Genomic DNA, 13,753 nt, shown 5'->3' with positions numbered 1-13,753 from the left:
AATCTGGAAATTTCAAAATACAGCCTCGCTGGAAGGGCCAGCGCGCGGCTGGTGCCCGCTGGGGCGCCCCAGGGAGCCACGCACGGGTCTGGGGACAGCGGGGGGCACCTACACCCCCCCCCGGCACCTCCCGGGGGGACCCCCGGCTTCCTCAGTCACCTAGTGGGGGGGAGCACCGACAGTGCCCCCCCCATCTCCTCAGTCGCTTACCGGGTGACCCCTCCCCGGTCCCCGAGCCACCTCCCGGGGGGGCCACCGGGGCCCCCCAGACACCTCTCGGGGTGGCGGGGGGGAGAAGGAAGGACGGAGCCCCCCAGGCACTTATCGGGGGGGCACACCGAGACACCCCCACCTCCTCAGTCACTTACCGGGTGGCCCCTCCCCGGTCCCCTAAGCCACCTCCGGGGGGGCCCCCCGAGTCACCTCCGGGGGGGGGGCACCGGGGGGCACCAGGGCCCCCCAGGCACCTCCCGGGGGGGGGAAAGGAAGGACGGAGCCCCCCAGGCACTTATCAGGTGACACACCGAGACCCCCCCCCCATCCCCCTCAGGCACTTACCGCGGGGGGGGGGCAGGGCTCACGCCCCCCGTTTCCTCAGGTATTTACCGGAGGGGGGGGCACACCCGCCCCACCTCAGCCACCCGCCGGGTCCGCGGCCCCCACCCGCATCCCCTCGCCCCGGCACCCCCCGGCGACCGCCCCCGCCCCACACACCGGCGCGGGGCGCCGCCGCGCTCCCCATCACCCGCCGCGAGGGCGGCGGCAACAGCAGGCCGCTCTCCCCCCCCCCGCCGCCGCCGCCGCCGCCACAGCGACGCCGGTGCCGACCCCGCCGGTGCCGCCCGCTGCCCGGGGGCTGCGGCCGGGGCCTCGTGGCGGGCCGCCCGCCGCGGCGGGAGGGGGTGCCGCGCCCGCCGCCCCTACCTTGCAGGCCTGGTAGCTCTCGAAGGCGCGCAGCGCGCTCTCCGTGAGCTTGACGTGGAAGACGGAGACGCGGGTGCCGCGGCCGAGGCGGCCGCAGGACAGCCCGTACCCGCGCTCCGCCTGCAGCGCCGCCATCTTGGGACCGTCTCCCCCTCCGCGCCTGGGCCGCCGGGGCCTCCCGCCGCCGCCACGCCCCCTCGTGCATTATTCATGAGGCGCCCGCCCGCCCCCCCGCCTCCCCCGCAGGCCCCGCCCACTCGGGGCGCCTGTTGCTGGGGCAAGGAGGTGGGCAGCGCGCGCTCCCATTGGCCGGCCCCAGCGGGCCGCCGCGCCGGATTGGGGGCCGGCAGGAAGAGGCGGGGATATGCAAATCGAGGCCGCGGGGCATGGCGGGGAGGGTGGTTTGGTGCAGCCCTCCAGCGCTGGAGGAGCCCCGGGGCTGCGAGCTTGGGGGGGGGCGTGAACGGGCATCACCCCCCCCCCGGGGATCCCCTCCCAGGCGTGGCCATCCGGGGGGGCCCCAGGAATGGGCCTGGGTCCCCAGGGTCCCCTCCTCACCGGGGGGGCCAGGCCAAGGGGCCCCCCGAGGTCCCTGCTCAGGGGGGACCTGGGAGCCACCATCTTGGGGCCAGCGCCGGGTTTCACCCAAGCGGGTGGTAAAAACAGCGCTGCCCTGGTGCGAGGTGCCCCGGGGGGGCTTTGGCTGGGTTTTCCATCCTTCCCGGCACGGTTCCCCTCGGGAGCCACCCGAGGCGATGCGCCTCCCACAGTCCCAGCGGCCAAAGGGGGTTCCTCCGGCCTGGGGGGGCCACGTGCGACCCGCTTACCAGACCCGGGCCCAGGGTCTCGGGGCTCGGCCCCCCCCAGCCTGAAATGACAAGTCCCGGGCGTGAAGGAATCGTCCTTTATTGGGAATTTCACAGTGGGATCGGGGCGGGAGGGCGGCGCGTGCCTCATGGCGGCTGCGGGCCCCGGCGCGCACCGGCACAGAGGACCCGGGTGGGGGGGAGGCGGCCCCGGGCCGGAGGGAGCCCCCAGGCAGGACATGGCGCGAGGGGCCGCGTCCCCGGCGCCCAGGGTTTCTTTGGCTTCCTTGGACGCGGCGGAGGCCGGGGCTGTGGCGAGGAGGGGAGCGGGCGGCGGGGCGTCCTTCCCGCCACCGCTCCCGGCCGCGTATCCCAGCGCAGACGCTCCCAACGCGCCCGGGGCAGGTTCAGGGGTCTCCGTCGGGAGGGGGGTCCGGCGCCTCCGGCCGAGAGCACATCCTTATTTCGGCAATTGCCAGTCCGCAGGGGGAGAGGTTGGCGGAGCCGCCGGGCACCGGGAAGCCCCGGCTCGTCCCCAGCTGGAGGGAGGCACCATCCCGGCGCGGGTCCCGGCGGCGTCGCTCTGCCAGTGCCGTTAATTCCTCGCTGCGATGACCACGGACAAGGCCACGCCGCCGAGCGCGATGGCTGTCGCGCCGAAGAGCCATTTCCAGGGGATGGACTGTGGAGGAGGGAGACCGGGGCAGGGTGACGGGATGCACGCGGTGTGCCCGGCCGCGGAGCAGCACCGGGGCACAGCGCGCATCCGAGATAACGCAGCCCAAAAAGGCAAGCGCTGCGTTGGCCGCGTGCTGCAGCCAGCCCAGCTGACAGCGCTTCCCACCCGCCGGCGCTCGGAGCAGCTGGGAGCAGAGGCCGGAGCCTCCAGCTGGCATCGCCGGGGCCAGGAGCGAGGCAGCAGCTCTCAGCGCTTTCCCGGCGTGCTGGCCACGCGCCGGCCCCGGGCTGGCCACGTGCTCCCCTCTGCTCGCCCCCGGAGCCCCCCGCCGCAGTGCTGAGCCTCACCCAGGGCAGCTTGTCTTTGCACTTCGCCGGGGCCCCGCTGGCGCTGGGATTCCCCAGCATCTTCCTGTACATCTCCGTTTCCACGCTCTTCTGGTCCGCGTGCTTCTTCACCAGCTTGGAGAGCTCGGCGTGGATGGTCTGGAAGGAGAGGGCAGCGCTGCGGTGACGGGCCCCGGCACGCCACACCGTCCCCGCCACGCAGGACAGCGCGCGGGCACCCGGGAGAGGATTTTCTCCTTTAATAGACTCAAAAGTTCCTGCCTCGGGGACAGATGTGCTGCAGCTCTCCCTCCTTCCTGCCTGGAAGCGGGCCGGGAAACAGGCTCAAATTCAGCCCGGCCTGATGTGGGAGCGCAGCAAGACCCACGAGCGCCGGGCGTGCGGGAGCGTGTCGGCACACGCCTGGCGCTCCGAGCCGCAGGAACCGCTGGGCTCGGCGGGCGTGCAGCAAGCGCGGAGCAGCCGAGCTCAAATCGGCGCAAGCCGGACCCAGCGCCGGGGCTCTCCCCCGGGCGCACGTCCCCCGTGGCTGCCCGGAGCCCACGTCAGCGGCGGCCCGGCGGCTGTGACATCCGTCCGTGCGTCCGGCAGCGCAGCCACGCTGTGCCCTCTGCTGGGGACGCCGCGCTCCGGGCGGCCCCGACGCCTCCCCGAAACACCGCGACCCGCTTTACAGATTTGCCCTGGCGATGCTGGCGCAGAGCTAACCCCGCCGCCGCGGTGCAAACGGGGCGCTCGCCAGCTTAAAAAGCCTCGGTGGTGCAAAGCAGCAAGTCCCTGAGCGCCTCTAACACCCCCGTCAGCCCAACGGCCCCGGAGAACGCAGGTTCCCGCATCCGAGGGCGGGTGAAGCCGAGCGTTTCCCGGTCTGCTTTCGCCGCCGGGAGCCGAGGCTCGGCAGAGCCCGTGCGGTGCTGCTGCCCGGAGCAGCGCGGCCGCTTCCCCGGAGCCCCGGCAGCCGGCTGGAGCAGCCGGCAATTTGCTGCACTTGTGGTTTCGCTGGTAACGTCACTGCTGGGCATTCTGATTTTTTTTCCCCTCTCCAATTAAAAGCTTTGCGCAAACGGACCCGGCCAACGCTGATGGCACGCGAGGGAAGTGCGGGGAGAGCCGGGCGCACGGCGACTGCCACCACCTGCACCGGCGCCTGTTTGCGGTCGGGGGCTGCTCGCTGGAGCTCCCGCGCCCGGTCTGGCCCGCCCGGCCCTCCTGGGGAGCCCTCGGAGCACGAGGCTCCGCGACAGAGGCTCTCACGTGCTTTTAAACCGCAGAGCGCCTCGTTTCCCAGGGTCCCGTCCTACTCACGGCCTTCGGGGACTGGAAAACATGACGCTAGCAGCGATGTTCTGGTGCAATGCCCAAGAAAAGGGCAGATTAAACAAGCCCAACCCAGGAGTGACGCCCGTCGGTACAGCTAAGCACCCTGCCTCCGCGTCCTCCCCCCGCTCGCCCGGCTGCCTGGGGCCACCCCCGGCTCTGGCAAGGCTTTCGATTCCTCCCCAGGCTCCAGCCTGGCAGCTGATCATTAACTGATCAGAAACTCCTTGACCCGCGGATCCTCCACGCGGCACCGGCCGGGGGTCCAGGGCTCCTGGGGCCACTCCCGCAGCCCGGTGAAGCCCGCTCCGGGCCACGGCAGCGCTCTGCTCTCTGCGGCGACGGCACGAGGCGCTGGAGCCGCCCTGCAAAGCCGGGGCGGCCGGGACCCTATGCGCGGGATTGCCGGGCTAGGGACGGGTCGGCAGGGAGTCCTGCAGCCGCGGGGACCAAAGGGCAGCGAGGGAATCACAACAGGAGATAAGGCCCCGCCAGCTCAGACATCGCACCGCGGGGCACCAGCACGCAGCGCACCGCGGTCTGCAGTTCTGCACGGCCGAGAGGAGAGCCTGGCAAAGCCCGGCCCAACAGGAGCGCTGGCCGCGCTCCCGGCAGCCTACCTTGTTCGAAGGCTCCAGCTTCAAAGCCGCCTTCAAGATGGGGATGGCCTCTCTGTATTCTCCCTGCTGGGCCAGGACCTGGGGGCGAGACAGAGCTGAGCAGGGCGCGCGGGGCCCGTCCCTCGTCCCCGTCCTCCGTCCCATCACGGCCGGGCCGCGGGGAGCAGGGGCCGAGCCCGGCCTCACCTTGCCCTTTCGGAAGAGGGCCTTGATGTTCCCCGGCTGGTGCTCCAAGACGAGGTTACAGGACTTCAGGGCGGCCTCGTAATGGTCCAGTTTGAGCTGGGAGGCCGCCAGGTTGTTGAGACATTTCACCTTCACGTCTAGCAGCTCGGCCTCCTCCTCGGGGCTGAAGTCCACTGCAAGGATCCGGAGCCCGTTACACCGGGAAAGCGGGGCCCGGCCAGCCCTCCTGCACGGCAGGCCCGCTGTGCCCACCGCGGCAGCGGGTACCTTTCGAGCTGGAGCCGATGACCTTGAGGGCGATGTCGTAGGAGTTGATGGCCAGCACGTAATCGGCCTGCTGGTAGTAGAAGTTGCCGCGCTCTCGCTTGCGGTTGGCCAGTCCTATCTTCTCCTTCCCGTCGAGCAGCTCCAGGTCCGGCGCGTCCCGGGCCTCCAGCAGCTCCACCTCCAGAGTGAGGGCCGCGTTGGGCGGCACGTCGGGGCTCCTGCATCAAGGAGGGAGCCTCTGAGGGCTCTCGCGCAGGAAGGGCCGGGCTGACGGCTGTCCCCTCTGCCAGGCCCCCGGCCAGGTCGGGCCACGGGGATGGAGCGCTGCCTGCGTCTCGCCAAGGCCACGGGCTGCTCCGGGCGGCCCCGGTCCGCCCTTCCCCACTCCTCACGCTCCGCACTCACCTGCCCTGGGAGCCGTAGCAGTACTTGGCATCCGACACGATCAAGGCCGTTTCTCCCATTTCCAGAAGCTGCACGCACAGGTCCAGAGCCTGCGGAGACACGTTTGGTGGCAGGAGGCGAGCAAAGGGGCTGCCTCCCCCCGGCAGGCGAGCCGCGCAGCTGGGGCCGTCGCCGACTCCAGACCCCCCGGCCGTCCCCACTGCCCCACACCCGGGCAGCGAGGTGCTGCCCAGCACGGCAGCGACGAGCCGGGGCAGTGGCAGGGGACAGAGCAGGCAACCAGCCTGCAGCACCCACGTTCGTGTCTTGACGCGGTCTGGGAACAGGGTGCTGAGCTAAACCCCCCCATCCGCAGTCGGCGGGAGCCCAGTGCAGCGCTTGCCCTCCCGGCTCCCACCTGCAAGACGTCGCAGTCTCCCAGCGTGAAGGTGAGGCCGGGGCTCTCCTCCACCACGCTGCCGTCCTCCAGCATGGCCTTGAGGCGGACGGTGACGTCCTGGCCCTTGCGCGGCCGGCTCTCCGCCCCCCGGCCCGGCACCAGGGTCTTCTTCTTGAGCAAGCCGCTCCCTGGGCAAGGAGAAGGCGGAGGCGCGTCAGCCCTCCGCAGCGGCAGGGCCCTGCACGGGGAGGGGAGAGGAGACGGCCTGGCTCCGAGCCACGTCCCCGGGGTCCCGCGGCGATGCCCCGCGCCAGCCGGCCTCCCCGCTGCGGGAAGCGCCGTCGCGTCGCCGCCGGCCGCCCCTCCACACCCGCCCGCGGCGGCCGATCCCCCGAGCCGCGGTGGGGCCCAGCGGCAGCCGCTGCCCCCGGTGCCGGCCCAGGTGCGGACCAGCCCGTCCGGTCCTTCCTGCGCTGCCGCGTCCCGCTGGCTCGCAGCTGCCGCTCCCAGAGCTGCAGGGAAGCCCAGCTCCTCCGTCCTGCCCAGGGGAAGCCCGTTCAGCGCCATGAGCTGGCAGACAGGGGCAGAAGATGCAGAAACCGGAAGATGTAGGCTCTTACCCAGGACATCGAGCCATTCCTGCGGGTCCTCCGCTGCTTCCCCCGGGGCCTGCTCCGAAGGCCGGGCATCCTCCTTCGCCGGGGTCCTCGCCCGGCCCACGTCCTCCAGCGGCGGCAGCTCGCTCAGGTCGTCGTCGTCATCTTCCAGGACCTCAAAATCCTCCCCGCTGTCGAGCAGAGAGGCGCTGGCTCCGGCGAGCTCCGGGCAGGACAGGTCCGTGCCGCTGTCCGCCCAGTCCGGGGAGCTGCTGCTCAGCTCTTCCCCGCTGGAAGCCATCGCCGCGGAGCAGGGAGAGGAGCAAACTGGAGGGGAAGCAGACACGGGAGAGGTTGGTCCCTCGTTCGCCGAGGGGATGAGCGCGGGTGCCGGCCCTCCCCCAGCCTGGACAGGGCGCTGCGAGCAGCGACCGGGAACGGGGCAGGAGCCACCAACCCTGCGCGGCGGGAGCTGCGGCCGTCCCTCACCCCTCCAGACCTCGCGCCCCCGGCCCCGGCGGTGACGGTCCACGCTTTCCCTCCCCGTACGGTCCTGCGGGACCTTCCCCTGCTCGGCGGGGACAGGCCGAGCCGAGCCGAGCAGCCAGGCGCTCCGGCCTGCTTCTGCGTAGCAGGACTCCCGCGCGCGGAGCAAGCGGGGCTCCCGGCGGCCGCGCAGGGACCAACCCCAAGGGCGAGCGAGCGGCGCAGCCCCCGAGGGCCGAACCGGGCCCCGGCCGAGGGCCTCAGCGCCGCGGCAGCGCCGAACCCGGCTTCCCCGGGGAGGCGAGGGCCTCCGCGGGGGCGAGGCCTGGCTGCCCCGGGCCCCGCTGCGGCCTGCAAGCGGCGCTGGAGCCGGGCACGGGCAGGGCGGCCCCGCGGAGGGCACCGGCCCCGCGGAGGCCAGGCGGCCCCGGGCGCCGGCAGCGGGCGCAGCCGCCCGCCGCGGTCCCGGTGCACCCCCCCGGCCGCCACGTGCTTTCCCGCGCCGCGGGCGCGCGCGCGCCCCCACGTCACCGTCACCGTCACCGTCGCCGTCACGCGCCGGGACTCCCCCTAGCAACGGCCGCCGCCGCGCGCCCCCCGCCGCTCCCACCTGCCCCGCGAGTCGGCCGCCGCCGGCCCCGCCCCGCCGCTCCCCCATTGGGCCGCCGCGTCGCGCCGCGCCGACGCCATTGGGCGGAGCGAGAGCTCGTCACCGCGCCGCCGGGCGGGGCGCCGCGCCGCCTTAAAGGGGCCGCGGCGCAGCTCCCGGTGCCCCGAGCAGGCCCCGGAGGCCCCTGCGCAGCGCTGCCCACGGTCCCCACACCCGTCCGCCGCGGGGGGTGTCTGCACCCTGGCAGCGAGGCCGCACCCGCCCATTGCGGGTCGCAGCGGCCGCCCCGCGGCCCGGCGGCGGGGCACTGGGGGCCTTACCGGGCGCGGGGGGACGCGCTCCCCCTCCCGCGGGCCAGCGGCCGCCGCCTCCGGCAGGGCGCCGTGACGCAAGGGCGCGCTGACGTCACGGTGCCGCGCGCTGCGTGACCCGCACCCCGGAAGCGCGGCGAGCTCCCCCCCCCCCGCCCCGCGCCGCTCCCGGTGCCGCTCCGCCATGTGAGGCCGCGGGGAGCGGCTCCCCCAGGTGCGGGAGGCGCCCGGGCCCGAGTAGCACCTCTGAGCGGGGGGAGCGGGACGGGACGGGAGTTACCGGGCCGCGGCGGGGCGGGGCGGGGACCCTGTTACCGGGTGGGGGGGACCGAGGCGCGGCAGGGAGGGGGCGGCTCCAGTACCGGGGACACGGGGGGGGAGGGGGGCACCGTCACGGGGGGGCTCGGTGGGGCCGGGGGAGGCTCCGTTACCGGGGCCGGGGAACGGCAGAGTGTGTGGGGGGGTCCCTAACGAGGGCCGGGACATGGCAGGCGGGGGGGGCTCCGTTACCGGGAGCGGGGGGGCGAGGGAGGCCCCGGGCCGACGCGGTGCCGGTCCCGCAGGCGGCGGCGGCGATGGAGCCCACAGCCTCGCAGGTGTTCTGCGGCCGGGTGCTGGGCATGGTCAACGCCGAGGACGTCAACGCCATCATCCAGGCCCAGAAGAACATGTGAGTCACCGCGGGGAGGGGGGGGGACGAGGGACGGGCTGCCCCCGGGGACTGGGCTCCGGGAGCGAGCCGTGCCGTGCCGGGGGGGGTCTCGCCGGGCATCTTCAGAGCCCCGTTTCCGCTCTGGCCAGGTTGGATCGATTTGAGAAGACCAACGAGATGCTGCTCAACTTCAACAACCTGTCCAGCGTCCGCATGCAGCAGATGAACGAGCGGTTCCTGCACCACACCAAGACGCTGGTCGAGATGAAGAAGGACCTGGACAGCATCTTCCGAAGAATCAGGTGGGGCTGGGGGGGGCTGGGAACGTCCCTCGGGGTGGGGGGGAGGAAAGATGCCGAAACCAAAGGGTCGGTCCTCACCTAGACAGATCACGGAGAGCTGGTGTCCGCGGGAGAGGGGTTAAAACGCGACCGCCTTGTGTGCTGGACCCTGGATGGTCACAGATGCCAAAAACGGGCGGAGAAAAGCACCAAAAACGGGCGGAGAAAAGCCCGTAGCAGAGCAAACAGGCGGAGGAAGGGAGCGGGCGTGGGCAGAGGCACCGGTTGCCGAGCCGGGAGTTTAGGATTCCCCATTCCTGCTTTCCAGCCTGGCTGGTGACTCTCTGCGCTGCCTCTGCGTCAGCAGGGCGGGGGGACGCAGTGCCGGCACCGCTGGGGAGGGTTACGAAACTCGGGATTTGCAGAAGTACCTGATTTCCTTACAGGGAGCGACAGAAAGGCTCCGGGAGTTGGGTAACGCTGCGAGTTTTGACTCTGGTGTGCAAACCTAGCTCTCTTTTTCTCCTCTGCTCTTGCAGGACGCTGAAAGGGAAGCTAGCTAAACAGTACCCGGAGGCCTTCAGCAGTGAGTGACTCCTTGTTACTAGACCCAACTCGCAGCTTTTATCTCAGCTTGCTTTCAGTGCGAGGAATCCTTTCCCAAGGATGCACGACTCAACTCTCTGGAGTTGTGGCCCCTCTAAAGAAAGAGCTGAGACATCCAGGCATGTGCCAGCACATGGCTGCTGCAGTGAGAAGTCCAGAGAGCTTTTTTATTCTCTTAAATATGCTTATAAGAGGTTACAAAGCCACAAATGTCTGCTAATTTAGGCGACATCAGTTATTTATTGATTACTGTTGCAAGCAGTCAAAACTTTGAATTAGAGGGGAGCAGACTCCTCGCTGTGCTTACGCTAGAGCTTCTCTCATACCTGGTGTTGCATGAGCCGTGTGTTGTTCTGTCACGGATGGGCAAAGCGGCAAAACTAACGGCTGCATCTTCCCTTTCAGACATCCACGAATCTCCGATTCTAGATGACGATGATGACTTTGACCCTGTTCCCAAAAGCACGACGACCACCATTGCTACCTCTGAGCAGAGCACGGAGTCTTGTGACACAAGCCCTGACATTATCTCTCCAACCATGAGTCAGGATTTTGAGGATTTATCGCAAGGCCAGTACGATTCACCGGCTGTGAACGGACAGAGTCTAACAGATGAAGAAGCCGCCAATGACCTGGACTAGTGTGCTGATACTGTATGGCCACGGCCAGCCCAGCTGCCTGGACCGCGGAGAACTTCCCGTCCTGTATTTATATTTGTGTGTTTCCTTGGCCGCTACTTTTTTGGGAAGAGGGAAGTGAAGGCTGAGAGGTGACAGCTGAGTGAAGAAGAGACCCCTTCTGCCTCTAAACTGCCACCGTAGTGCAAACCCTGCAATCTGATACGGGCAAATAAGTAAAACATGGATTTGAAATGCCTCTTGTCCCTTCTCATTTGTGCGTTCAGGAGAGCAGCAAAACCCCTGCGTTTGATTTAGACTTTGGCTCTTTGGAACAGCGGAGCGCTCGCCGCAGCTTGGCGCGTGGGTGTTTTTCTTGGGAACGTGATTTTGTTTGAGCAGCGCGGAGGCTCAAACTCACTGCACGCGCGAACGGGGGCTCCCGCTTTCCCGCGGGAAGAGCCTGGCTCTCCCCGGTGGCGGCTGGAGAGCTGCGTGTGCTCCGCTGGGGCCGTGGCTCAGCGGGGCTGCTCCACTAACGAACGCGCACCAGCAGCCGCAGCGTCTCCCACCGCCGGCGAGGGCCCTGAGCCCGCTCTCCCTCGGGCACTCACCCGCCTCGCGTCCCGCCTCGGCCTCCCCGCGGGCAGGGCCATAGCTGCGCCCGCTGCCTACGGAGCCCGCTAGCCATGCGGCTCTTCCCGGTACCGTCACCGCCCGGCTGCTCCCCCGCTGAACCCTCGCGGCGCCCGGGGGGAACGGCCCGCGCTGCTGCCGCTCGCTGCTGTTTGCGAGGGGCCGAGATGGCGGCGGGGGGGGGAAGAGGGGGTTGGAGGAGAACTGGGGCCAGGGGCAAGTGGGGCAGGGGGCCGTGGGGCAAGCGTGGGGCCAGGGCTCTGCAATGAGCGTTGGGCCCGGGCTGTGGGGCAAGTGGGGCGTTTGGGGCCAGGGCTGTGGGGTGAGTGCAGGGACAGGCCGCAGGGCCATGGGGACAGGTGAGGGTAGTGCTGGGTGCCAGGGCTGTAGGGTGAGTGCAGGGTTTGGGGTCAGAGCTATGGGGCCAGGGCTGAGGGGTGAGTGAAAACTCTGGGGCCAGGGCTGTGGGATGAGTGCAGGGTTTTGGGCCAGACGATGGGGCCGGGGCTATGGGGCAGGTGTGGGGTTTGGGGCCAGGGCTGTGGGGTGAGCGTGGGGTGTGGGTCTGGGCTATGGGGTGAGTGCAGGGCGTTGGGCAGGGCAGTGTTTGGGGCACGTCTCCGGGCTGTGGGGCTGGCCTGTGGGGCGAGTGCGGGCTAGGGGGCCAGGCTGTAGGGCAGGGCCATGTTTGGGGCAGGTCTCCGGGGTGTGGGGCCGGGCTGGGGGGTGAGTGCAGGCTGTGGGGCCGGGCCGGGGGGGTCAATGCGGGGTGTGGGGCCGGGCTGGGGGGCAGGTGTGGGGCGGCTATGGGGCAGGGCCCCGGGCTTCGGGGCGGGGTTCGCGCCTGCGCACTGCGGCCCGGCGGGCAGCGCGGGTGGGGGGGGCGGTGACGCGCGCGGTTGTGACGTAACTGCGGGCGGGTTCCGGTTCCGGGCGGTCCTTTTCTCGGCGGCGAGGCGGCGCGGCGGCGGGGTGCGCGGGCCGCGGGGGGCGGCCGGGCCGCGGGGGCGGGCTGGGTCCCGGCCGCGGGGGCCCGGGAGAGGGGGGTGGGGCTGCGGAGGGCGGGGGCTCGGCCTGGGGGCGGGTAGGTGGCACCTCGGACGCCTGGGTCCCCGGAGGAGGGGGGGGCGGTGGCCCCTCGGGTCTGGGGGGGGGCGGGGCTCAGGCGCCTGGTCCTTGGGGAAAAGGGGGGGGGGCTCGGACGCCTCGTCCCCGGGGAAAGGAGGGGGGAGCTCGGGCGCCTGGATCCCTGGTAAAAGGGCGGGGGGCTCGGACGCCTCGTCCCCGGGGAAAGGGGGGGGGGGGGCTCGGGCGCCTGGATCCCTGGTAAAAGGCGGGGGGCTCGGATGCCTGGGTCCCTGGGGAAGGGGGGGGCTCAGATGCCTGGTCCCCAGGAAAAGGGGGGGGGGGCTCAGATGCCTGGGTCCCTGGGGAAGGGGGGGGCCTTAGATGCCTGGGTCCCTGGAGAAAGGGGGAGGGGGGGCTTGGATGCCTGGTCCCCAGGAAAAGGGGGGGAGTGCCATGGGTCTTTGCGGGGGGGGCTCGGATGCCTGGGCCCTGCCTGTAGAGCTTGTGGTGGGTCCCCTGTGGAGGCTGTGCCCCCCCCATCCCCCCCGCTCCCGGGGTGACGGCGGCCGCCGCTCTCCCCCAGGCCAGACGGTGCCACGATGCAGATCTTCGTGAAGACCCTGACGGGCAAAACCATCACCCTCGAGGTGGAGCCCAGCGACACCATCGAGAACGTGAAGGCGAAGATCCAGGAGAAGGAAGGTACCGGTGGCCGGGAGCGGTTGGGGCGGCCTCGCGGGCTGTCCCGCTGCCGTGGCCCTGACGCCCTCCCCATTCGCTCCTCAATCCCAGTGCGATGACTGGGCCAGAGTGGCGCCCCAGCTTGACGCTTTTGTCCCCCCCTCCAGGCATCCCCCCGGACCAGCAGCGGCTGATCTTTGCGGGCAAGCAGCTGGAAGATGGACGTACTCTCTCCGACTACAACATCCAGAAAGGTATCTCACGCTTTTTTTATACAAACGAAGTTCAGGCTGGATCCAGGCCTCCCGGCGCGCCGGGCCCAGCAGCAGCTTGGGGACGGGGCGCTGCGCAGCCGTGCCGGCGCCTGCAGCGAGGCTCACGCGGGCGCCCGTCTCGCTTGCAGAGTCCACCCTGCACTTGGTGCTGCGCCTGCGCGGGGGCATCATCGAGCCTTCCCTCCGCCAGCTCGCCCAGAAGTACAACTGCGACAAGATGATCTGCCGCAAGTAGGTCCCGGCCGTGGGGGCTCGGGGCAGCGTCCTGCCCCCGTTCCTGCCCCGTGGCGGGGGGTGGTCGCGTGCAGCTCCTCGGCCAAGCGCGGCTTTGCCGTAACTCGCCCGGAGGAGGAGCTGGAGCAGCTCCGGAGGCTTCAGTGAGCTCCCTCGTCTTGGTGCCCTCTTCCCCCGCGCGCTCCGCTGTGCCGCGTGGGGCCCCGGGGGTCGCTTTGCGCTCTTGTTTCCAAAGCGCCTCAAGCGAGTCACGTTACCGGCTCCGCTTCTGGGACACAGAGGTCCCTTGTGAGCTGTCAGCCGTTGCCAGTTCAGTGGGGAACACGGCTATAAGCTCCTGCTTCACACCACAATTATCTGCGCTCGGATTTATCCACCTTCCTCCAGAAACGCTGTCCCCGCTGCCCCTGGGCTGCCTGGGGCGCCGGGGCCGGGGCCCGGCCCTTGACGCGCTCCCTCTTGCAGGTGCTACGCCCGCCTCCATCCCCGCGCCGTCAACTGCCGCAAGAAGAAGTGCGGCCACACCAACAACCTGCGCCCCAAGAAGAAGGTCAAGTAGAGGCGCCGGCCCTCGCTGTGCCGCTGCTCCGGGGCCGCCGCTCCGGCCGAGCACCGGGGCCGCCGCGGCCGCCCTCCCCCTGCCCGGGGCTCCCAATAAAGCCTTGCTGTGTGCGTGCGGCCGCGTGTGCGTGTGCTGTGTGCGGCCGCGGGGGCTGGTACCGGGGCGGGGGGCACCGGGGGGGAGCGGGGCCGGGGCCGGCGATACCGGG

General features: G+C 70.7%; 4 protein-coding genes across 11 annotated transcripts in view; 2 read left to right on the top strand and 2 right to left on the bottom strand.

Moving 5' to 3' along the window:
* ELL (elongation factor for RNA polymerase II) overlaps positions 1-1,120 on the bottom strand; it is a 56,266-nt gene extending 55,146 nt beyond the window's left edge. The window contains exon 1 of the mRNA XM_026119532.2: positions 925-1,120. Coding sequence (XP_025975317.2) covers positions 925-1,059 — 135 coding nt within the window. The 5' untranslated portion in view covers positions 1,060-1,120. The remainder of the gene's footprint in view (positions 1-924) is intronic.
* A 694-nt stretch (positions 1,121-1,814) lies between these two features.
* Positions 1,815-8,082, bottom strand: FKBP8 (FKBP prolyl isomerase 8). 7 transcript variants are annotated; one of them, XM_064497644.1, is made up of 9 exons: positions 7,943-8,082; positions 6,551-6,853; positions 5,949-6,118; positions 5,552-5,640; positions 5,147-5,364; positions 4,880-5,052; positions 4,694-4,771; positions 2,757-2,894; positions 1,815-2,412 (listed from the first exon to the last, which is right to left on the bottom strand). In XM_064497644.1, exons 2-9 carry the CDS (start codon positions 6,825-6,827, stop codon positions 2,326-2,328), a joined length of 1,230 nt encoding a protein of 409 aa, XP_064353714.1. In that variant the 5' UTR covers positions 6,828-6,853; positions 7,943-8,082; the 3' UTR covers positions 1,815-2,325. The 7 variants fall into 7 exon arrangements, with proteins under 7 accessions (XP_064353714.1, XP_064353716.1, XP_064353712.1 ...); XM_064497646.1 differs by lacking the exon at positions 7,943-8,082 and adding an exon at positions 7,623-7,702; XM_064497642.1 differs by lacking the exon at positions 7,943-8,082 and adding an exon at positions 7,544-7,671.
* On the top strand, positions 8,015-10,344 carry KXD1 (KxDL motif containing 1). Of its 2 annotated transcripts, none has more exons than XM_064497647.1 (5): positions 8,015-8,147; positions 8,497-8,603; positions 8,735-8,887; positions 9,406-9,452; positions 9,878-10,344. In XM_064497647.1, the coding sequence occupies exons 2-5, from the start codon at positions 8,509-8,511 to the stop codon at positions 10,111-10,113; spliced, it is 531 nt and encodes a 176-aa protein (XP_064353717.1). In that variant the 5' UTR covers positions 8,015-8,147; positions 8,497-8,508; the 3' UTR covers positions 10,114-10,344. The 2 variants fall into 2 exon arrangements, with proteins under 2 accessions (XP_064353717.1, XP_064353718.1); XM_064497648.1 differs by having other exon boundaries at positions 8,075-8,148; positions 8,501-8,603.
* A 1,234-nt stretch (positions 10,345-11,578) lies between these two features.
* On the top strand, positions 11,579-13,659 carry UBA52 (ubiquitin A-52 residue ribosomal protein fusion product 1). Its single transcript, XM_064497313.1, has 5 exons — positions 11,579-11,697; positions 12,377-12,495; positions 12,642-12,728; positions 12,878-12,980; positions 13,449-13,659. The coding sequence occupies exons 2-5, from the start codon at positions 12,393-12,395 to the stop codon at positions 13,540-13,542; spliced, it is 387 nt and encodes a 128-aa protein (XP_064353383.1). The 5' UTR covers positions 11,579-11,697; positions 12,377-12,392; the 3' UTR covers positions 13,543-13,659.
* Positions 13,660-13,753: the final 94 nt, after the last annotated feature.

The sequence above is a fragment of the Dromaius novaehollandiae genome, chromosome 25, assembly GCF_036370855.1.
Source record: "Dromaius novaehollandiae isolate bDroNov1 chromosome 25, bDroNov1.hap1, whole genome shotgun sequence".
NCBI lineage: Eukaryota > Metazoa > Chordata > Aves > Casuariiformes > Dromaiidae > Dromaius > Dromaius novaehollandiae.
The sequence above is the reverse complement of the archived record's forward strand: the minus strand, read 5'-3'. Positions and strand labels throughout refer to the sequence as shown.

Excerpts from the sequence above, each read along its gene's own strand:
- FKBP8 (XM_064497642.1), bottom strand. The coding sequence starts at position 7,670 with ATGGGGGAGCGGCGGGGCGGGGCCGGCGGCGGCCGACTCGCGGGGCAG. Across the intron at positions 6,119-6,550 it reads GGAATGGCTCGATGTCCTGG|GGAGCGGCTTGCTCAAGAAG; the intron begins GTAAGAGCCTAC and ends CTCCTTGCCCAG. Across the intron at positions 4,772-4,879 it reads CCCTCTTCCGAAAGGGCAAG|GTCCTGGCCCAGCAGGGAGA; the intron begins GTGAGGCCGGGC and ends TCTCGCCCCCAG.
- KXD1 (XM_064497647.1), top strand. The coding sequence starts at position 8,509 with ATGGAGCCCACAGCCTCGCAGGTGTTCTGCGGCCGGGTGCTGGGCATG. Across the intron at positions 8,888-9,405 it reads AGCATCTTCCGAAGAATCAG|GACGCTGAAAGGGAAGCTAG; the intron begins GTGGGGCTGGGG and ends CTGCTCTTGCAG. Across the intron at positions 9,453-9,877 it reads GTACCCGGAGGCCTTCAGCA|ACATCCACGAATCTCCGATT; the intron begins GTGAGTGACTCC and ends CTTCCCTTTCAG.
- UBA52 (XM_064497313.1), top strand. The coding sequence starts at position 12,393 with ATGCAGATCTTCGTGAAGACCCTGACGGGCAAAACCATCACCCTCGAG. Across the intron at positions 12,496-12,641 it reads GAAGATCCAGGAGAAGGAAG|GCATCCCCCCGGACCAGCAG; the intron begins GTACCGGTGGCC and ends CCCCCCCTCCAG. Across the intron at positions 12,981-13,448 it reads GACAAGATGATCTGCCGCAA|GTGCTACGCCCGCCTCCATC; the intron begins GTAGGTCCCGGC and ends TCCCTCTTGCAG.